General features: G+C 45.6%; 1 protein-coding gene across 2 annotated transcripts; it reads left to right on the top strand.

Annotated features, from left to right (window-relative positions):
- The first annotated feature begins 1,411 nt into the window (after nucleotides 1-1,411).
- DYRK2 (dual specificity tyrosine phosphorylation regulated kinase 2) lies at nucleotides 1,412-12,639 on the top strand. Of its 2 annotated transcripts, XM_027593433.2 has the most exons (3): nucleotides 1,419-1,550; nucleotides 2,173-2,321; nucleotides 9,400-12,639. In XM_027593433.2, the coding sequence occupies exons 1-3, from the start codon at nucleotides 1,502-1,504 to the stop codon at nucleotides 11,005-11,007; spliced, it is 1,806 nt and encodes a 601-aa protein (XP_027449234.1). In that variant the 5' UTR covers nucleotides 1,419-1,501; the 3' UTR covers nucleotides 11,008-12,639. The 2 variants fall into 2 exon arrangements, with proteins under 2 accessions (XP_027449235.1, XP_027449234.1); XM_027593434.2 differs by lacking the exon at nucleotides 2,173-2,321 and having other exon boundaries at nucleotides 1,412-1,550.
- The last annotated feature ends 9,155 nt before the right edge of the window (nucleotides 12,640-21,794 follow it).

Raw genomic sequence — 21,794 nt, 5'->3', positions numbered from 1 at the left:
GTGGCAAAACCTGTGACCTTTGTACAAAGGATGTTCCACACACGACAGGACGCAGGTGTGAGCTGGGCATGCAGTTTTTCAGTCTGCCAGGGAAAGAGAGGCCGTAGATGGCAAGTTGAGAGGGCAGGGAAATTCTCCACGTGTCTCGGAAGGGAAAGGGAGAGAGACTTGTCTCTGGGAAGGAGAAGAATTAAAGGTGTCTCTCCCTGACGGCGGAGAGCTGAAAGGAAGGTGTGTCTCTCCCAGTGGCCGCGCAGGAGAAAGGCTCTGAGTTGTAAGGCAATGGGAGGTGTCTCCGATGTTTATTTTTGCCTAGCAACCCACAGCCAACTGCTTCCTCAGCAGCCATCCACAAGCGCCTCTCAGCCTCCCCTGTCCTAGAGACTGGAAAGCGGTCACTTGGTGTCAGTAAATTGGGGAGGGTGTGCGTGTTGGAGATGGAGGTGGGAGGGCAGCCCCCTCCTTCACCCACGCTCGGGGTTCACCAAGCTAAGCTGCGGCCCTCTTTCGGGCTTGACTTACCGAGGTGACCCTTGCACGACTAAGTTATTTACATGAGAGACTGGGGAGAGGGGCCGGTTAAGTCCCCTGGGACCAGAGAGGGGGGACAGTATTGTCTGTGAGCAGCCATTGGGTTCAGAAAGCTGAAAATCCATGTGTTTGGGGGCCCTCAGGGAAGGGAAGGGGTCTCTGCAGCGATTTCGGTGGAGGGAAGCAGTGGTAGGTTGCGCTGTAGGGAGAAAGGAGGGGTGCTGCCGGGGCCGGAGGCCGGGGAGGGGAAAAGGTCGTTAGTAGGGGAGCCGAGGGGAGCGGTGCAGATGGCCGGAGGGGGAGGCGGAGGCCGAGCGGAGACTGCAGACTTTTCCGGGGAGTGGAGGGGTGGCTAAGCAGATGACTGGGTGGGGTAGGGACTCCGGAGGGTGGCCGAGGTGGGGGTGGGGTGTACGTGAGCGCGTGTGGCTAGGCTGGGGGGGGTGGGAGTGGGGGTGGGGGAGTCCGAGGGCGGGGCCTGCACCCGCGGCGGAGAGGAGCGGGGGCGGAGCTGCCCTCCCGGGCCGCGCCGCGCGCGGGCGCCAGTGCGAGTGTGCGCGGGGGCGCGCGCGCGCGAGCCCGGGAGGAGGCTCCCGAGCGAGTCGGTCCTGGCGGCGCAGCCCGCTCCCCCGCGCCCTATGTGAGGGAGTCGGGGAGGCCAGCGGCGCGCAGGGGAGGGCGAGGCATGTGCACGGGCCGGGGGCTGCTGCAGCCGCCCGAGGAAGAGGAGGACGGCGGCGGCGGCGGCGAGGAGGAGAGCGGGGGACTCGCGGCGGCGGGCCCGGGCCGCGGGGATGCAGCGGACTCTGTGTGTCTGGCTGTAGCTGACGCGAGGCGGCGAGGAGGCGCCGGAGACCCGCGCAAGGGCCGACCGGGAGGCGGCGGCGGCCGGGAGAAGTAGCAGCAGGACGGGCGGCGGCGGCGGCGGCGGAGACAGCAGCCCTGAAATGCATTTTCTTCTCCAGCGGCCATGTTAACCAGGAAACCTTCGGCCGCCGCTCCCGCCGCCTACCCGACCGGTAAGGAGGGCCGGGCCGCCACGCCGCCCCGGGCGCCCGCCCCCGCCGGCCCCCGCGCCGCCCGTGTCCAGCCCTCGTGGCGCGGGCGCCCGCTGCCTGCGGGACCTCGAACAAAGTCTGCGCCGCGGCTGGGGCCCCCGGGCGGACGGCGCGCCCTCGCCTCGGCTCCGCTCATTGTTGCACGCCGGCCCCAGGGCTCCACCGAGCGGAGCCCTCCGACCCGGCCGGCGGGGGCCGTCCCGGGCCTCTTCCCCCCTCCCCCAGCCCGGGGCTTGGCGAGGCCATCGCGCCCTTGTCGGCGGTCCAATCCTCTTCCCGGCCTGCGGCCGCTTGCAACGTGAGCCGCCCAGCCCCGGCCCAGCTCGGCTCAGCCGCGGGGTCGCGAACTCGCGCGCCGGCGCCCGACTTAACTTTGCAGCTGCCCGAGCCCCGCCCGGGGCTGCGCGCCTGGGATCCGGGGTCCCGGCGCCCTTTTACTCCCCCGGACGCCTGTTTTTACCGTCCAGCCTCTCTCCCGGGGAGAGCGGGGTTCGCTACCCAGAGGGGTGGGGCGGGGCGACGGGGTCTGGGTGACTTTCTCTCCCCTGACCCTCTTTTGTCTCCTCCCGCGCGTGGCTCCCAGGCCGAGGAGGGGACAGCGCCGTTCGTCAGCTTCAGGCTTCCCCGGGGCTCGGTGCGGGGGCTCCCCGGAGCGGAGTGGGGACCGGCCCGCCCTCCCCGATCGGCCTGCCGCCTCTCCGGGCCAGCAACGCTGCCGCCGCAGCCCACACGGTGAGACCCAGCCCCGCGGGAGGCCGGGGGGAAGGGGTGCGGGAGGGGCTCGGGGCATAAACAACCCGGACCGGTGGGGTTCTGACGCCGGGAGACGAGAGGTCGAAGTGCGAGTGTCTCCACGCCCCTGGCTAGTGGCCCCTCTTGGACGCCACCCTATGCAACTTGGGCGAGCCCAAAGCTGCAGCCACAAAGGAAGATTCGTGGCGTGGGCCCCTCACTTCCCCTCCGGAGCCCGCCCACCCCTGCGCTCCTCTTCCTCGGAACTTCCTCCTTGCTGCTTTCCTTCTTTTTTCCCTCTTTTTTCCGGCCTTGCTTCCCAGAGCTCCTTTCCCTGACCGGATAAACATCCCCCAGCACCCCCCCCCCCACCACCACCACATTGGGTACTGGGTATTTATAGAACAGATATGTGTTAGGGGACAGTCAGGCCGTCCTGCCCGGAAAATCGATCCCCCAAAGAGCCTCTCAGGCCTGGCTCCAGCCAGCAGGGAGCACCGCCAATTGTCCCCCGCGTGTGGAAGCATGTTTTATGAGTGCTACAAGTTTGAGCACAGCAGAAATTGTAATTAACATTAACAAAAATAAGAGCCACAGCAGCAGTCAAAACAAGAAGCCACCCCTGTAGGATTCTGCATTTGGATATTATTAAAAAGGAAAGAGGCGCCTTTGCTTTGGAAGTGAGAAGGGCAGGGCACCTGGCAGGTGCTGCCCTCCCTCAGTGGGTGGAGGGGGAGGGGAGAGCCCATCGTGGGACTAGTGGCCGCAGATTGGCAAGCTGGATTTGACTGCAGCATGTACCTTTTCTCAGCTCCCAGACATCGCCCTTGGAAGGTGACTGCTTAGAGGAGGTGTGCACTTTTGGAGGAGGTGGTGGTTTCCCAGGTCCTTTTTCCAGTTGGATCCTCCAGAAGAATGGCCTAAGGTGGTTCTGCGTGAGGGATGCTTGGGAGGAATATGGCTTCATTTGCCTAGTGAAAGTTGAATTCTTGTGGAAAAGGCCATTTCTGGTCTACAGAGAAGCAGCTCTGAGGGTCAGGTGTTGTGGGGAAACTCCTTTATTGGAGAATTTGTGAGAGAATAGCCGCAGTGGGGTATCTGCCCCTTGGACCTGGACCAATGTGCACAAGTTGTACAGGAGAACCGTTTTGTTGTTAGGTAGTCATTCTCTTTCTCTCCCTCTCTCCCTCCCTGCTGTCTCTCTCTCCCTCCCTCCCCTCCCCCCCCCCACATGTGACCAAGGGCTAGGAATTCACCAAACAGAAGTTAACTGATTTTCTGTGTTGCACTGTTGATGGTGGAAGAGAATCCTTTAGGCTGGTTGATTCTGTATGTTACGGGTGAATGTTCCTGTTATAGTGACGTTTTAGTTGAGGAATTGCCGTTGGCTTTAGGGTTTGGGGTTTATTTGTTTGTTTGGTTTGGAATCGTCTGACAATTTGGAAAATATCACGTCGACTTTTTTCCACGTGTGGATGCAATCACATGACTTGGTGTGACCTGGGAAAGAAAGTACTTGGTTTGCATCTGGATTCCTAAGACTGGGCCTTACTAGATCAGAGCCTTTTTCCCAGTGGATGTACCTAACGAGATTAGAGAAAACAGAAGGTGTCCACTGGAGGAACAGCCTGCAGTGGACCAGAAATGAAAAGATATGAGGGTCCTTCTCAGGACCCCCAGGAATGGATGCTTGTATTTTGTTGTGGTATCTTATGGTTAAAATTCCAGACTGCTTTTGGTCATTAGAGACTTGGTTTGGGAAGTGTGAAGTTAGGTTTTGATTGTGGTTTAGTTTTGATTTTATTTGTACAACATTGCAGATTTCCTAGAACAAGAGAGTTTGAAAAGACCACAGCATTTGTCTGGTTCTCCTCTTTCATTTTACAGATGAGGAAATAGTCGGACAGGTTGACTGGTTTGGTGAAGATTCCCCAGCCAATTCATAGCAAGGCTGGAGCTAAAAGCACAGGCCCTCCTGAGCTAGCTTCAACATCTAGTTTGACACTGCTAATCCTAGGAAGTTTTGTTCATTTCGTTAGAAATGCAGGAACCTTTGCAGATCCATACTCTCATATAATATGTCTTTGAGGTGTTTATAAGGTTTTGTTTGTTTGTTTTGTTTTGTTTTTAATTCCACAGCGCTTATACTTAGGAAGAGCTGTTTTAGAATGGGGGGGGGGAAGGGTATTGAGGAGAGGAAAATGATCTTGTCACAGGAGCTTGCCCATATTTTCCCTTGTAAATGAAATAGTAGGCAGGTAAATATGTGATTATAAAGATTATGAACTTCAGAATTTATTTAGTCCATTGCCCTTTTGTGCCCTATCTCCATGGATATATTATTGTATACTTAGTCATTTTGTTTTTTTCTGTTTGTCCTAAAAGTGTAGCCGGTAACTGTCTCGATTCCTGTTAGTTTTTTTTTTTTTTCTTTTGATGTTGTATGGGAGATAATAATACACTTATTTTTTTAATTCCCAAATGTTAGTATTATATCACTGCCCTAACTGTTCTGATGTTTAAAGCAGTCTCCAGTTACCATTTTACCTTTATAAAATAATTGGGATTAAAGAAGAATGAGTAGTCTCATTTTAAAAATAGAAATATTTTGAAGAAGAAAAAGTAGATAATTCGACTTAGGGCCACACAGGCTGTCTGTGTTTGAGGAGCAGCTAAAATCCAACCTTTTTGCACTCAGTTCTGTTCCCATGACACTATAGAGCATTGCTAAGATGACTTCAGGGAAGTTTCAGAATGCTCAAAAATGTTAGCACAGTGAAATATCTGCTATTTTCCACTTAATTATTGGAAGAGATTAAAACTACCAAACTGATTAGACTATTGTTCTTACATAATTTTTAATACTAAACTATTTCATGGGCAGAGAAGGCTTTTGTAGGTCTCTCTGTTTGAACCCATACATTGTACTTATCTAACAACTACATTCATTCTGTGTATATTTTTAAATGTGACAGCCATGGTAGGTGGGCCGTGGCAAATAGGAATAAGCCACGTTCTGAGACTTCAAGAGGCTGAGTGAGAGGTTTTTAATATCCTTACCGTTATGTAGGCCTGGCGTATGCGTTCTGGAAAAAGTGTGAGCACTTCCAGAGCTCCCTCCACCCCCTTTTTTTATAATCAGTTAATTGTGCTTCTGAATTTCGTCCTGATTACAGAGTCCTGCAGTGTTTGAGATCAAAGGCCTTCCCATACTCCAGCCTCTCAACTGAATCCCCGTAACATCTGGAGAGTTTTTAAGGTGGCACCCATGGCTTTTAGGTGTCTAGTTGATGCATCTACTCTGGGTCCATTTTACCGTCTGTCATTTTGCCTTAAGTCTCTGCCGATGCACTGCACGCCTAACATCTTGTGACTTGGATCCCCAGGGACGATTCCCAATTCCCTGGGCGTTAACTTCATGTTTTCTTATGAAGGTACAAAGGTAGTTCCCAAATAGAACTCGGAGAGGTATCAGTTAGCAAGGGTTTATTAACATGTGTTCTTCCGTTCAATAGATACTACCTGAGTGCTTACTGTATGTTTGGGTTTATGTTAATAGGGACTTAACAAAGATAAGAGGTGACCCCGCCCTTGAATCGCTCACAGCCAGGTGGGTGCATCAGGTGTCAAAACACTTCAATAAGATGAAATAGGCCTTAACAGTCTATCGGGTCTAACCGTGGGCTAAATGCACAGGGAAGGAAAGGGGATGTTTCACAGAAGAGGTGAGAGTTGAACTGGACATTGAAGGCTGGGGGGTTAGGAAGGAGATTCCAAGCAGCTTTTGGAAAGGATGATGATAATAGCTCTTCTTTACGAAGCACTGCATACATTTTACCTTATTTAATCTAATAGCCCTAATGAGAAGCCCTGTTGCCTTCTTTTTACAGCCAAGCATACTGAGGTTCAGAGAGATTAAGTAAAGCGTCCAAGGCCACACATTTAGTAAGTGATAGAGCTGGGATTCATTTCCTGTGTGTCTAATTGAAAATGCCTCGACTCGTCACCACTATGAAACACGACTCCACCAAAAAGCAGAGGAGCTTGAAAGAGCATGGTGTCTCCACGGGTCTTGGGGAACCCAGCGTTGTTACTCGCAGAGAGAACTGTAACAGTGGTAGATGACGTTGGAAGGACGGACTGAGGTCACTTACGTGCTACATTTTAGAACCTGGTGTCCTTGCCTGTCAATTCTTGTGTTATCTGTGGAAAAGGAGTACAGTTGTAGGCCCTTGGGCAAAAGTGAGGTTAATGTCAGATGGACTGTTTTCAGTGACAACTCTAGAAGTACTTTGGAGAGAAGAGATGAGGAATTCTAGACCGAGAAGCCAGGGGGCATGTTAGGAGTGGGCCGTGAGACCCGGTCAACGGAGAGGGAATAGGAGGGAGAGAGACAGTGAGGCTTAATGGGGCCTTGGAAGGTCAGGGAGACGCTGAGAAGGATTTCCAGATGTAAAGCTTGAGTGACTGTGGAGGTGAAGCCTTTTATTTATTGGAAATTGAGGGTATGGGAGGAGGAAATGGTTTGGGTAGGGAAATCAGTTCAGTTTGAATTGCTTGTGGGAAAGGCCGTGGGTCTGTGTAGTTGGACACAAGGGCCAGGGCTCAGGAGGGTAAATTGGGCAGGCCCCAGCTAGAGGTGGCAGACGTGGCAGACGTCAGCCCTTGGGCGGTTACTGGAGCCCTGGCTGTGGTCATGACCAACCGGGGAGAATTAGGGGAGTTGAGAAGCCAGGAGAGTTGAGGCTTGAACCCTGGAGAACCCCTGAACCCACCCAGGAGTAGGTGGACTAATAGTTGAGACAGCTGAGAAGACCCAGAGAAGGAGTTGGGAGAGGTAGGAGGTGAACCAGTTCATTGTCAAGCTCTCTCTGGTGCTAGCCACTAAACTTGTGGGTTATGTTTTTAATTGCGCAAAACATGAAATTGCTGTTGCAAAAACAAGTGAATTTCTGATTCTCAGAAAGTTTTGCTTTGCTATCCTTTTAGGAGTTGCTAAAGCCCCAAGGTCAATTTTGTCCCTAGTGAAGCCTCAGGCTTTTTGTAGCATGTACACTGGTAATGTAGGTTTTTCCTCTGAATCCCTCCTTCCTGCCCCGAAGAGAATGCTTCTCTAGAAGAGATAGCTTTGGAATTTCAGGTCCTTGTATTTCCTGGTGCTTGAAAGACCACAGTGGGGATGGAGGGGTGCAGAGTGTGGGCTTGGGAACAAAAGCAGTTGGACAAGCCAGTACTGCTTTTATATATACTCATGGACTTGCTGATTCATTTTTATGGACCATTCTGCTTTTGGCATCGAATGGGGATAAAATAACCTGTCCAGCTACCCTGACGAAAGTTCACCTTAGCATGAGCTATCATCTGTGACTTTAATAAAAGGGTTTGACTAGAAGTCTTCACAAAATTGGTCTGAGAAGTAAAATCCCTCAATCTATGAAGTCACACTTCGGACAGGCCCAGGGACTATACCATATTCTACTTTCTTTTAGAAGCAAGCAGGGAGAAAACTCACTCCTCACATAATCACTGTGCAGGTGACATGTCAGTTAAAGAAAATGCGAAGGTCTTGGTCTGCTACTAAGAAGGACTTGAAATTTCATTTTGGAATCCAGGTGATTCCAAACCACTTCCTCACTTGCCATATGACATACACAGACTGCTTCTACTCTTTGGGTAGTATATAAAGCCGGAAGGGTAGGATTCAGAAAGATCTCACAGAAAAACTACCGCAAAGCGTTTAGCTGATTGGTTGTAATAAGCTCCTGCAGGGCAGGGACTCTGCCACTTGTGTGGCTAGACCTTAGCCCATCATCTTGGTTGAGTGAATGAGCTGGGTTGTGAATGAGGAACTGATGGTTAAGATTTTATATAAAAATCACCAAGCAGGACGCATTAAGACTTGTGGGTGGTTGTCTGAGGCCAGCGAGAACTCCTAACTGAGAGGGGATCCTAGCTGCTAGTGCTCTGCCCTCCCTCACGTCTTTGCAATAATAACACTTGAAAGAAATCCCAAGCAGTTTCTCAGTAGAAGGCTGGGGGCCCCTTGGCTTGCACGGTCAGCTTTGTTTAGACAGCAGTGTTCAGGGATGGCCTGTGTGCCTGAAATAGAAGTCGCTACTCTGTATTGCTTGTTGGAAAGCTGAGTATCCCGGCAGCCCACGGAAATAACATTGGTGAAGAGAGCTGAGCCATTGACCAAAGGAAGGCCCCAAACTGTGTGGTGGTTGGTTGGTTGCACTGAATGGCCTTAAATGGTCATCACAGTCAATGAAGCCCAGACATTTTTAAAAATAGATGAGGGGTTTACAGGATGCTACAGTGCATATCTACATGGGAATCTCGCAAGCCTAAAAGTGCACATTTTTTTTTTTGTGCCAGTAGTTCATACATTTTCCTAGGTGTAGTCAGTTTTCCAAGTAGTAGAGAAGACCGAGAATGAAGATGCTCGTGTTTTCACAACAGAGCTAGCTAGACATTGGAGAAAGTAGTGGACAAGACAGACGTGGTCCCTGCCCTCCTGGTAACGAGGAAGCTACTAAGTGTGAAAGGGGTTACAGTCTGGAGGGGGTAGACCCAGCAAGAGACTACATGCTCACGCTTTCTCCGTGTCCTGTTGCGTTTTATATTAGGTTTGGGCTGAGGGGAACGCCTGGGGTGTGCCAGACCCTGTGCTGAACGTTAGGGAGAGGCCAGTGACCAGGACAGACGCGCTCGGCCTCCACAGGGAACCTGCTCCGAAGAGCGTGGATATGTGCAGCAAGCTGCTGGTCAGTCAGGTGTAGCACTCCTGGGGTCCTTGTATTTCAGGATCCCAAGTTTCGTAGCCTCACCAAGTCCGCTCATCTTTTCCCTTTATTTTCTCAGAGGCTGTCAGCAGCAGCCTGTCCACTCTCCCCGTCCAGGTTTTCCTGAGGTCCTGCCTGGGCGTACAGCTCTTTCCATGTAGTGCAACTGACTCTGCCGGTACATTCAGACAGATCGGATTTTGTAAAGGTGGGCTGGGGGCCGACTTGGAAAGTACCCCATGTGAACAGACAGACCTCTTGCATCCTACTCACGGTTGCTTTCTGCCTTCCAGATTGGCGGCAGTAAGCACACAATGAATGATCACTTACACGTCGGCAGCCACGGCCACGGACAGATCCAGGTTCAGCAGCTGTTCGAGGATAACAGTAACAAGCGGACAGTGCTCACGACACAACCCAATGGGCTCACCACGGTGGGGAAGGCGGGCTTGCCGGTGGTGCCTGAGCGGCAGCTGGAGAGCATCCACAGACGGCAGGGCAGCTCCACGTCTCTGAAGTCTATGGAAGGCCTGGGGAAGGCGAAAGCCACCCCCCTGACCCCTGAACAAGCAATGAAGCAATACATGCAAAAACTAACCACCTTCGAGCACCATGAGATTTTCAGCTACCCTGAAATCTATTTCTTGGGTCCAAATGCAAAGAAGCGCCAGGGCATGACGGGCGGGCCCAACAACGGGGGCTATGACGACGACCAGGGATCCTACGTGCAGGTGCCCCATGATCACGTGGCTTACAGGTACGAGGTCCTCAAGGTCATCGGGAAGGGAAGCTTCGGGCAGGTGGTCAAGGCCTACGACCACAAAGTCCACCAGCACGTGGCCCTGAAGATGGTGCGGAATGAGAAGCGGTTCCACCGGCAGGCGGCGGAGGAGATCCGAATCCTGGAGCACCTGCGCAAGCAAGACAAGGACAACACCATGAACGTCATCCACATGCTGGAGAACTTCACCTTCCGGAATCACATCTGCATGACGTTCGAGCTGCTGAGCATGAACCTGTACGAGCTCATCAAGAAGAACAAGTTCCAGGGCTTCAGCCTGCCTTTGGTTCGCAAGTTTGCCCACTCGATTCTGCAGTGCTTGGATGCTTTGCACAAGAACAGAATCATTCACTGTGACCTTAAGCCCGAGAACATTCTATTAAAGCAGCAGGGTAGAAGCGGTATTAAAGTGATCGATTTCGGCTCCAGTTGTTACGAGCATCAGCGTGTCTACACATACATTCAGTCCCGTTTTTACCGGGCTCCGGAAGTGATCCTTGGCGCCAGATACGGCATGCCCATCGACATGTGGAGCCTGGGTTGCATTTTAGCAGAGCTCCTGACTGGTTACCCCCTCTTGCCTGGGGAAGATGAAGGGGACCAGCTGGCTTGTATGATTGAACTCTTGGGCATGCCCTCCCAGAAACTGCTGGATGCGTCCAAACGAGCCAAAAATTTTGTGAGCTCCAAGGGTTATCCCCGTTACTGCACTGTCACGACTCTGTCAGACGGCTCTGTGGTTCTCAACGGGGGCCGTTCCCGGCGGGGGAAACTGAGGGGCCCACCCGAGAGCAGGGAGTGGGGGAATGCACTGAAGGGGTGTGACGATCCCCTTTTCCTTGACTTCTTAAAACAGTGTTTAGAATGGGATCCTGCGGTTCGCATGACCCCTGGCCAGGCTTTACGGCATCCCTGGCTGAGGAGGCGGTTGCCAAAGCCTCCGACGGGGGAGAAGACGTCCGTGAAGAGGATAACCGAGAGCACTGGTGCTATCACATCCATCTCCAAGTTACCTCCGCCTTCCAGCTCGGCTTCCAAACTGAGGACTAATTTGGCACAGATGACAGATGCCAATGGGAATATTCAGCAGAGGACAGTGTTGCCAAAACTCGTTAGCTGAGCTGAGTCCCCTGATGCTGGTAATCTGAAAGATACGACATTGCTGAGCCTTACCGGTTTGAAAAGGAGTAGCTCAGACCTGTTTTTATTTGCTCAATAACTCAACTCATTTGTATCTTTTCAGCACTTATTTTAATGTAAGAAAGTTGTTCATTTTGTTTTTATAAAATACATGGGGACAATGCTTTAAGTTTTTATACTTCCTGAAACTGTTTTTGTGTTCTAAAAGTATGATGAGCCTTACTGTATCTAGTGTGGCAGAGTAATAAACATCAGTGGCAGGCCATTGATTACTTCGTGACTGCTGCGCATTTACAGATTGGTGTCAAAGACATTCACTGTTCCTATGGTTCATAGTATATTCTCCCCGAGGCGACTGCCCCCGCAGGGCCCCCTCCTCCCTCCATGCTCCAGGTTCATGCACAGGTGTAGCAGGTCCTGCCTCCATTTCCCATAAGTCACGTGGGTGGTAGCGAGGGTGGGAGAAGGGTCAGGGCGACAATGATACTCTAAGAAGAACTGCACCTTAAGAGATTTTGTTTTTTTTTCCTAAACCAGTGGTCAAACAGACACGACCTTCCCAAGGTTTTAAATGCCCACTTGGCATTCTGACTTTCTAAAAGCTGGCCAAGCACACCTGGGTGGATAAATGGAAACGTGTGCGTTCCTTCAAATTCTCTAATAGGATCAGCAAGCTGTTTTGTAAAGAAGCCTCAGATCATGGACTTGGTTTTGCACCTAAATATAGAAATGTATTCCATGAACTGTTCCTCCTCTGCTTTCCTCCTCTCTGTTCCTCTTTCACCACACATCTGTTGCTTGCATTCATGTTTGGTTTTTTTTCCCCCTTCCTTCAAATATATATCCCAGACTGTTAATACAGAAGAGAGACACTTCAGCTGTGATTGTGACCATTGTTTCATATCCCAGTTTAAAAAAAGAACAGCAGCCTAGCTACTTAAGGTGGGGATTTCCATAGTTCCAAAGAAGGTTTAGCAAATTAGAGTGAGTTCACACTTTTCAGGTGCCACTGTAAGGTTCTCTTAGCCTGGGAGAGCATCAACTCTTTCTTTAAAAAGAAAGAAGGTTGAAAATCCTCTTGCTGAACAGAAGGAATTGTGACTGTTCAATGAGTCCAGTTTTAACAAATTTAAAGGAGGAGAAGCTCAATCTCGAGTTAAATGGTTTGACTTATTTGCATCATTAGAAAAATCACAAATTGCATTCCTCTGTCTTACTTCCTTTTGGATTGCACTGATTGTTTTTGTGGGAATGACACTTTACCTGGGAAAGTAACTGAGAGTTAGGTAAAAGAATATTTTCGTCTCTGAATAATTATTTTCAAAGTGAAAAATTCAGTATTTTATCACTAATGTATGAGCAGTGGTATTTACCAATTTCAAGGCACGTGGAAGAAATTTTTTAGTATGTGCAATTTAATATAGAAAGATTTTTGCCTGTTTGGGTAATAGGTTTTGGGTAGTATAAATTAGGATAAATACTCTTTTATATGCACAGATATTATTGTATTGCCTGTAAATTGATTTACAAGTACTTAAAGCATGGTCCCCGGCGAGGCCAAGAAAGTTTCCGGTTAAGTTCTTTAAATATTAGTCCTACGGTTTCTCTTACTAAAAAAGAAAAAAAGTAGTTTTTGGAACAAAACACTTATGTTGAGGCTTTGTCAGTTGCTGGTGGAGAAAAACGCTCAGGAAATATTACAGATATTTGCCAAAAAACACAGTAATACGTTTAGCTTATTAATAAGATAGTGATGTTGTTATTTGCTTTACTATTTAAGGGTGTCACTGATAAATTAATTTGTACTTCTGTATTTAGAAATTAGAGCTGCTTTCCCCTAGTCAAATTCTTTAGCATATCGTATACATTTCTGTGTCATCCGTGGAAGTGCAATAATATGGTAGTAAGTTGCTTTTTAAATGATGCTCATGTGATGATACCCCCAATCAGTGGCTTATAGAATTTAAAGATTGTGTATTTATTATTGAAATTCTGGCTTAAAGGCATAACAAGTGTAAGACTTGGTATGGTGGCTTTGTAAAACCATAAGCCTCTGAATGATGGTTTGCTTCTTGAGGTCAGTAAAATAAAAACATAAAGGCTGTTCTTCCCTTGCAAGACTCCTCTTCCATACCCAGCCTCATCTTCACTTCACGTTTACATGAACCTGAGCCTGCCGTTAATAGAAGAAACATCCCTTTAAAATACATGTGAAAATCTATAGCTGGACTAATACTGCTTGTCTTTACCCCACCGCATAAAACTGGTTCTTAAGATGCCAATAGTGCATTTGTGACTATAGTCACAAATGTAACCGGAAACTTTTAAGCCAAACTCTAAGTGCAGCGCTATGCACCCCCACCCCCCAAATACAGTGAAATTTACTTCATTCATAAGAGCCACCATGTTCAGTGTTTAGTGACAGGGCTGCTTTGAAAAAAAATTCGAGCTTAATTACGATGTCCAAAAAAGAAAAAAAAAAAGTTGCATCTCTGTGATCTTAAATGAGGGGCTGTACTAGGCTACTAGGAGTTGGCTTGGAAACAGTCCTTGGTCTCACAGGTTACCATTGTCTAGGGATGTCTGAGCTGTTTTCAGACCTCAGACTAGCACGGTGTCTTGTCTTTGGTTGCAGTCTCATCTGGCTCCGGTCCTCGTACCTCCACAGTGCGCATGACCACGTCAGGGCGTTGCTACGACAGTGGAACAGCACGGTGATGCTGGACAGTTCAGATCAACCGTAGAGGAGAAGTTGTGCCCTTAGTGTTAACAATGTGCCTTTTGTTCCGAATGCCATGTTGTAGGGCATGCGTTTTTTGGCCTCTTTAACTCTTTGAATACCAGGTGGTGAGGATGGAACCCACCTCTGCAGAGATACATCTGTCTTAAATATCTAGTTACTTACAGGCCTTAATAGAAACCATAAGGCGTGACTCATCATCAGGCAGTGAGAAAGGTAACCACCGGTTAGTTACACGGGAAATTCCTATGTTTAAGGGGTTAAAGATGGTCTTTGTTGTATCTTTTAACATCAGACTGATTTTTTAAATGATATTTTTTTGTTATGCTAACACTAGACAAAAATCAACTGTATTTGTAAAAATTTACCTCAAACCATTTAATTTTATAGTGTGATTAATCCCAGGGCATTTGGTATGAACCAAAGTGCATTCCTTTTCTATGTGCCTGGCTCTAGTACGGATGGCCAGGGCTTTTTACAATTTGGGTGCAAGGCACTTAAGCCACTTTTAAACTTAATGCGTGGTTGGGAGTCGTGTTCAAGGACTCCATCAGGAGGTTAGGCAACACTTCAGGCATCAGTAGCATTGGGCCATATTGGAATCTTAAAAGTGTGAATTATTTTAAAGAGAGCATTCATTTTTGTAATTTTTTTCATCGAGAATAATTCTGGTAAGCAGAAGACTTTTTAAAAAAACTGATTTGGTTGGTAAAGGTTTTAATATCGCCCAACATAATGCTGTGGTAGCATTTAAAAAAAAAGTATTTGTCAACTCTGTTTCTTAGGGGCTTGTACATCTCTCTGCTATGGACATATATAAAATTAATTGTAATTATACTCAGCTCAACTGCTACAGTTATGTCTAGGCAGTGGCTTGGGTTTTTATCGAGCAACAACTTAGACACGTGACTGTAATATGCTGCAACTGTGTGTACTGAAAATATGTGAAAATGGTTGAATGTGGACTGTGTATATATGTATGTAAACATTTCTGTGAGATGCTGCTGTCGCCACTTAACATGAAATATGTTCTGGTGGATTTTAATCCTAGTGGCCAGTTCTATGATACTGTATGTATTGTACAGCTGAAGACAGGAGTAAGACTGTTCAGTGAATATTTGTTACATTTTATTGTCGTGGCCAGAGATAATTTCAGAATAAAAATTTAATGTCCTACCTTAATTTTCTCCCCTTTTCTAACTATAATTTAACTCCTGATCTCTTTCTGGTGATATTCCCGGTCTGGTAGCCTGGAGAGAGTTTAGAAGGCAAACATTGTCAGCTATAATTGATTTTTTTTTTTTATTAGCTCAGTATAAATGTGCAAGTTCCAAGTAAGAAAGACTAACGTTTTAGTAGGCAACTCTTGCTTTTCTCAGGATACCCTATTCCTTACCCTGTAATATTTCTATGTTACTTGTCCTTTATACAGACTCTGCGGCCATGTTCTATATCCTGCTAGAATGTCAAATCTTTCTTTCTTTCTTTCTTTCTTTCTTTCTTTCTTTCTTTCTTTCTTTCTTTCTTTCTTTCTTTCTTTCTTTCTTTCTTTCTTTCTTTCTTTCTTTCTTTCTTTCTTTCTTTCTTTCTTTCTTTCTTTCTTTCTTTCTTTTCTTTCTTTCTTTCTTTTCTCTCTTTTTCTCTCTTTCTCTCTTTCTTTCTCTCTTTCTTCCTTCCTTCTTTCTTTTTTTTAACCTTCAAAGTGAGAAGCTGTGGAAGCAGAGTCTGTAAATTATTCCTCACCAGTCTATTCTTTTCTGTGCCCAGGTTCTGGCAAATGATCCATATGTGCTCTCACCAGCTCCCCCATATGCTTCTTAATGCTTATGCCTTTGCAGTTCTTGTACTTGGTGGTCTCTGGTTCATGTTTTTTGGGGGTTTTGTGTCTCTCTGCCATGGCTGGACCAGAAAATAGGGCCTGTAAACTGCAACTAGCTCATGATTTGTCAAGTTCAGTTAATACCAAGTGAAGAGTTTGCTTACAGATGACAGCAAGCAGATGCTCTAGTAATTTGTCAGACATTGCAGGGAGGTTATGTAGACAAATATTTCCCTCTTGTGGAAAGAACTACCTCACATCTTTATTTACACCCCTCCTGCCACCAACAGCAGAAAAACTACTTAGTGTGGCTTCCTGCAGCAGAAGTGGGATTTGCTTAAAACAAGGGAATACTGTAGGTGTTCCCCAACCCAGACTTGGTCTTATCATACCCTACGCCACAATCTCCCATGACTGCTTCTTTTGCTAATCAGAGTTCTTACCCAGTGAAAAAATACCAACTGACCAGCTAACCAAGAAACCAATATATTTAGAAAAAAAAAAAGTAAGAGACGTGCATCACGTATAAAATTGAAAGTTAGACACTAACACAGCGATTTAAATTTAAGATGGAATGTCCAGATCTGATATACTCAGAGCAGACGAGCAGATTATAGCTTCCACTCATTCTCTTTTATCAGATCTCTTCAAAGCTCTTTCTTAAATTGATTAATACTATATTCTGTTTGAATTTCTGTAATCTTTTTGCTTTGGGAATCAACACCTATACAAATAACTATTTCTGGAACTTCAGAATTGCCTTCAAACTAGCACTCCAGAATGTTCTTAGCTAGCATTGTTGGGAAAGGGAAAAGAGTTAATTTTCTGTTTTGGAAAGAGCATGAAGAGGGATTGGAAAAAAGGGTATTTGTGACTTTGTTTCACTGCTGTGTTTAAGCAGTTTGAATTACGCTGTGTTTTTTTTGTTTTGTTTTGTTTTTAGTCATTAGGCAAATAAACACTTGTCATTAGTGATGCTTACCACTGTCCGAAATGAAAAATGACTGCCAGTGTGTTGCACGTACATAAGAAAATTGCATCTTACTGCAAAGGCTTTGGTTTTATTTGGTTTGACTTTGACATACTGTTTTGCTGTGGTCACATCCTTACTATCTGTTCTACATTTCCTATATATTGGGGATGGCATAATTGCCATTCCTTTGCTTCTCAAGGAGCTTTAGTGAGCAAACTAATGAATTTATATTTACTTCTCCAAAGAAAGCTGACATTTTAGGAGTATTAACTAGTCATCTATAATAAAGAGCAGCAGGGTATAACTGATACATTCCCAGAGCATTGCTCCTTCTGAAGAAGACTTCAGAGGTCTCATGGTGTTGTATGAACATCAGTTCAGCCTTATACATTCCTGTAAGCTATAATTATCCTCACTTGATATTTGAGGAAACTGAAGTGACTTGTTTCAACGTGACTTTGCAAAAACAGTTTGGGCCTCAGGTTGCAATCTGATGAAGAATTTTGGTCTTGGACAGTAAAGGAAAATCCCCAGTTGTATATCACATACAAAAATTTAGAAAGGGGGGGATTTGAGCTAGCAGTGAGCATTTCTGTTACTTGAATAAATTGTGTATCAGTTCCCAGGAATATTTTTTTAAAAGAGGAGAAGCTACAAAAAACGGAGGTTGAGAGCATCTTAGTCTCCGCAAGTGCACCTGATAACTAACGTGCATTGTACACGCACCTCTCGGTTAATCTGTGAAAGAGGGAGTCCTAATACTGCCATATTTGGGGAGGCTGATAAATTATAGTGGCTTTCTTACTTTCTGTTCTTAAAATATGCTTTTTACATTTGAATGTATGAAAATATTTTTGACTCTTTACTCATTCTCAGGGATTAAAAGTTAAATTTTACTGACTGTAGCAGCAGGTAAACCTCTTAAATTCAAACTTACTCAGGTTTCCTATTCTTTGCCTCCATACTGAAGAAAACACAAAATGCCTGCCAGGCAAATATATAAAAATTTAAATTCCAAATACAATTTTAAAACACCAATTGTAAATAAACCAATTTTACAAACTAAAATATTGTGTCTTTCCTTGCTTTTTATCCCAAATTATTCCCCCCCGCCCCAAGTTTCAGGAGATTAAATATCTAGATCTTCATTGGTAAAAATAAAGTGTGTTACTCACAAAACAAAACCCCATGAGCCCGCCTGGATCATTTAAGTAAGAGCTTATTGAATTGCTTTAGGTTGTTTGGGGGGAAATTTTGATTAGTGTACCAGCAGTTTATGTATATTTACGGGAAATAAGGGTATGGGTAAGTTTGAGTTAATTTCTCATCCTTTTACCTGCAGAGGAATACCCAACCTAATTTCCCCTTTCCCTAGAATTCAAATCATTGGATTTTTGGCTTTGATAGGCAGAAAGAAAGAAAAAAAAAAAAGGAAGGGAGGAAAGGAAAGAAAGGGGGGCGGAGAGAAAGGAAGGAAGGGAAAGAAATAAAAAGAAGAAAGAGACAGCCATCTTATTAACATTTATTGCAGATGGCATTCATTTGTCAAATATTTATTAAATGCCTACTATATGGCAGGTACTATTTAGATACTGAAGATATATAATAGTGAACAAAACAGACGTTCGTAGTTCGTGTCTTTACAGAGCTTTTAGACTGGTTGGGAACACACGGTGTACAAGTAGTGTCTTTACAGAGTTTTTAGACTGGTTGCAAACACAAGGTGTTGTACAAGTAATTATATGAACAAATACATAACTGCAGATGTAACAAGTGTTGTGAAGTAAAAGCATGTGGTGCTGAGCGCGTGTATATAATGGAAGGGGGCAGGTTGTGTTGTCTTATATGGATCAAGAATGGCTTCCTTAGGAAATAAATAGCTGGAGCTGAGGAAGGAGAGCATGGACAGAAATCCTGGAGCTGGAAGAAGCAACATATGTCTGAGCCATTAAAGAAAGGTCCTTAGAGCTGGAGCCCACTAGAACCACAAGAACGAGAGAACTTGGTGTGAAATGAAGCCGGCACGGTGGTTTGGCCCCCCAACTATACCAAGCCTTGTAGGTGCTGTTAAAGATTCTGGTCTTCATCCTAACTGCATGGGCAGCGACCGAGGGATTTTAGGAAAATGCCATGAACAGGCTGGCTCTCCCTGGCTGTCTTTAGTAGAATGTACTTAGAAGGGCAAGAGTAGATGAAGGAAGAAAAATTGGAAGTGTTTGCAAGAGATGGCAGATTAGAGCAGAGCAGAGAACAGGGATGGAGATTTAAAGAAGAGTGGATTGGAAGGCTCTTTAAGATGCAGAAATATTAAAGTAGAGGTAACAGTGGTGTTTCTTTGTGTATGAAAGCAGCTGGTGGTATTTTAAAGTCTGACTTGCTACACTGCATCAGAGGGAATTACAGTGCCTCATTTGTTCTAGAAAAGAGAAGGTGAAAATTAACGCGTTTCGTTACAGAGTGTGAAGTCCTGGTAAGCTATTTATCTTTTGCTGGAATTTGAAGGCTTGGAGTAAAATCTTATTTATTAATTCAGGAAATTATTTAGATTTAAAAGAGATTATAAAATAAATAATTAGGAGGCAGACAGGGGACTGTAGAGGTCAGGACTAAGCCAAATACTCCATGAGGACAGCTATCCTCTCAGGCTTCCCTCCCTCCTTATTTCCATAGAAAGTAAACACCTGCTCTGTAGGGTATTTGGATGTACCAAAACAAAACAAAACAAAATTTTTTTAAAGAAATGGAAAAGGAGAGGGATCCCTACCCTTGAGGACTTCATGTTTAATTGGGAAGACAAGATTAGACAGAAAACATTAAACAATTTGAGAATGGTGAAAGACAAAATTCAGAGCAAGTGAAGGTCACTGTGGATAAGAAAAGCTTCAGGGAGGTATGTCTCTAGCCAGGTCTTGAGGGAATTCAGGCTGGTAGAGAGAAAAAGAGCATTCTATGAGAAGGGAATTGTCCTAATCAAGGCATGTCATATATCATTCATCCGATCATCTAATATTTATTGAGCACCTGTATGTATGATTTTTGGCATGAGGCAAAGAGACAGGCTTTTGCAGAGTAAAGAAATGGAGGATAATTCCTTTGGAAAGGTGAAGGCTTTTTGTCTTGCGATTTCCTCCAGTGTGCTGTGTTCTCACCTCACAGCCACCGCATACACGTTCTGTCAAGAATGCCTTTCCTGATCTCGGCCTCTTCCTGTGGGACTTGGCTCAGACCCGACGTCACTTCCTCTACAAAGCCCTCCTTTACCTGAGGTTGGGCAAAGTGGCCCTTACCGAAAGCTAACGTTGGCAAGCTTCTCTCAGCATCTGGGAGGAATTTTTCTAATGAGAGGGTGAGGGGAACTGTCTCTGGGCATATACGGCAAATAAAACAGTCGTGTCTGGAGATAACATGTTAGTAAGGGGGACAGATATTAAACAGAAAACCACAAAAATGTCAGTTATAAATTATGAGAAGTGCCATGAAGGAAAAGTAGCTAGCTTTTGTGAGAAAAAACAATAGGCTGGGAGGTCAGCAAAGACCTCATTTGGTAGAGTGCCATTTATGTGGTGTTTGTAAGGATGAGGGCAGCTTAAAAGCCCAGGGAAGAACAATCCAGAACATGAGTTCTATGACAGACAGAAGGCCTGTGTGTCTGGAATTTGGTGGGCCAGGGAAAGGATGGTACAAGATGAGGAGGGAGAGGAAAGCAAGCGCAGGCCAGGGAGAAGACCGCATAGACCATGTTGAGGAGTTGGAAATTTGTTCTGATTACACCAGGAAGCCATTGGAGCATTTAAAGTAGATTTTTAAACAGTCATTCTGGTTTCCTGTGGAGAAACGCTGGAGGGGAGCCAAGTGGAAATGGTGAGATTTTATGAGACAGAGGAGCCCTAACAGCCTGCAAGAAGTTAGGGAGAGATAATTTGGTAGGATTAATAACGGTCCCAGACCATGGGTTCTGTTTTAGGTGAGGTGAGGTGGGGAAAAGACCATGCAAGATTCTTTTTTTTTTTTTTTTAAGATTTTGTTTTATTATTTATTTGAGAGAGACAGAATGAGAGATAGAGAGCACGAGAGGGAAGAGGGTCAGAGGGAGAAGCAGACTCCCCGCAGAGCAGGGAGCCCGATGCGGGACTCGATCCCGGGACTCCAGGATCATGACCTGAGCTGAAGGCAGTTGCTTAACCAACTGAGCCACCCAGGCGCCCAGACTGTGCAAGATTCTGAAGGCACCATGCATGTTGTTATTTTTATAACTCAAGTAGCACAGGCTGAAAAATGTGTTTTTTTAAATGTGACTATATAAAAATTACAAACAAGTATTAAAAGTTTTTAACTGGCAAATTGAGAGGACTATTTGCCTACAAAATCTCAAGATCCACAGGTTCAATTTAGTTAATATATTAAGGACTTTTTAAATCAGTCAGAAAAGCACTAATAAACCAGTGAAATAAATGGATAAATGACATGTTTAAAAAAATTTATATGAGAAACATAAATTGACCCAAAAAACCAATTTATAAATGTGAATCAAAGTAAAGTCAAGCAATGAGTTTATTTTTAACCCATGAAGTATCAACAGTGAATAAAACAATGAAGTGCCGTGCTGACAGTGAAGTGCCGGTGGCACAAAACACTCATTCGCTGCTACTGGGGTATAATTAACAGAACCTTCCGGAGGGCAACTTGGCAATCAGCGCTAAGAGCTTCAGAAATGCTCATTTGTTTTTACCTGACAAATCTACCTCCAGGAATCTCACAATAATCCATGATGTAAACAAAGATTTATGTACAAGGATAATCATAATTATATCAAGCATCACAAACACAGGAAAAAAAAAAAAAAACCCTGTATCCACCAACAGAGGATTGCTTAATAGATTATGATGAATTTACGTTTTCATGGACAAAATGTTCACAGTGTCATAGTAAGTAAAAAGCTCTTCCTCAAAACAAAATAGGACATAAAACTGAATTCCATCCTCTTCAAAAGAGGCAGAGGCAGAGAGATGGCATAGGGAAAACTATTAGGAGGACATAGACCAATATGTTAAGAGGGAATTGATTTTCATTTTAATTTCCTTTAGCTATTTTTCATCAATTTTCATGAGCATTTACATTTTAATGATATATTTATTTTTTTTATTTTTTTAAAGATTTTATTTATTTATTTGACAGAGAAGACACAGAGAGAGAGGGAACACAAGCAGGGGGAGCAGGAAAGGGAGAAGCAGGCTT

This window comes from Zalophus californianus, chromosome 9 (assembly GCF_009762305.2).
Source record: "Zalophus californianus isolate mZalCal1 chromosome 9, mZalCal1.pri.v2, whole genome shotgun sequence".
In the NCBI taxonomy this organism is placed as follows: Eukaryota; Metazoa; Chordata; class Mammalia; order Carnivora; family Otariidae; genus Zalophus; species Zalophus californianus.
Note: the sequence above shows the minus strand (reverse complement) of the source record. Positions and strands in the feature narration are given on the sequence as shown.

What these genes read in the sequence shown, in the direction of transcription:
- DYRK2 (XM_027593433.2), top strand. Translation starts at nt 1,502, where the DNA reads ATGTTAACCAGGAAACCTTCGGCCGCCGCTCCCGCCGCCTACCCGACC. An exon ending in TCCCGCCGCCTACCCGACCG is followed by an intron (nt 1,551 to 2,172) that starts GTAAGGAGGGCC and finishes CGTGGCTCCCAG; the next exon opens with GCCGAGGAGGGGACAGCGCC. An exon ending in CTGCCGCCGCAGCCCACACG is followed by an intron (nt 2,322 to 9,399) that starts GTGAGACCCAGC and finishes TCTGCCTTCCAG; the next exon opens with ATTGGCGGCAGTAAGCACAC.